Here is a 949-nt window from a genome sequence, read left to right on the forward strand (position 1 = left end):
TCTCAAGATTACAAAAATAGAATCTTCAAGCTTCAAGATGCATCTTTTTTTTTTCTCGATACGACCATTATTCACGAAGTTACTGCCTTTCAAAAATCACTAAAAAAATTTGGAAATTTTTCTGCTCCTTTATTTTTTTTCCTGTGTGTATACAAGTTGTTTCACTTGTCTTATTCCTTCATTCACTTTTGAAACTCGAAGTCCGTGACCTTTTTATTATAAATAAATAAAACTTGAAATATTAAAAAAATGTGCAGGATGACCAACCTCACTGTCCTCACCCTCTTCGCGGCCATCTCCTGCGCCTGGGCCTATTCGGCCGGCGCTCCGGAATCGACCTGCGACGACATGACCCCCAAGCACCCCGTGGAGCCCAAGAAATCTGAGTTGCCCTACAAGGTCACCGTTAACCATGACGAAATCAAGCCTGGCGAAGTAGTGGAGATCACCATTTCGGAGAAGAGCTTCAAGGGCTTCATGCTGCAGGTCAGGAAGGGCGAGAAGGCGGTGGGACAGTTCCTCATCCCGGACGACGACAAGTACTCCAAAGCCATCAACTGCCACGGTTCCAAGGGGGTAAGTCGGTTTTTTCGAAAGATGCGCGAATCATGAACAGTAATACAGAGATGATTGATAACAGGATAGAAGTAAAAGGTCAGTAAAACTGATGTACTTTTTTGTATTACACATAACTTCATCGGACTATTTTACTTTCTCAAAAAAAAAAAATTATAATAATTTGTGCACACTGCCATTGACGACGTGTACTGTATACAGGGTGTCCGGAAATGATGAGCAAAAAATTCAGGGGATAATTCTAGACCGAAAATAAATGCTACCTCTTTCTATAACATTTTTTCCAAAACTGATTATTAACGGAGTTACAGGGTGTTAAAGTTAAATTTTATTTGCAGTATTTTGCAATACCTTTTGCCACACTCATAATATT

General features: G+C 40.0%; 1 protein-coding gene across 1 annotated transcript; it reads left to right on the plus strand.

Moving 5' to 3' along the window:
* Positions 1–257: 257 nt before the first annotated feature.
* On the plus strand, positions 258–576 carry LOC108916745 (putative defense protein Hdd11; the record flags this gene model as incomplete). Its single annotated transcript, XM_018723037.2, has 1 exon — positions 258–576. A coding segment is annotated over exon 1 (318 nt), but the record flags the coding sequence as incomplete, so codon positions are not given.
* Positions 577–949: the final 373 nt, after the last annotated feature.

Source organism: Anoplophora glabripennis, unplaced genomic scaffold (assembly GCF_000390285.2).
Source record: "Anoplophora glabripennis isolate ALB-LARVAE unplaced genomic scaffold, Agla_2.0 scaffold7217, whole genome shotgun sequence".
NCBI lineage: Eukaryota > Metazoa > Arthropoda > Insecta > Coleoptera > Cerambycidae > Anoplophora > Anoplophora glabripennis.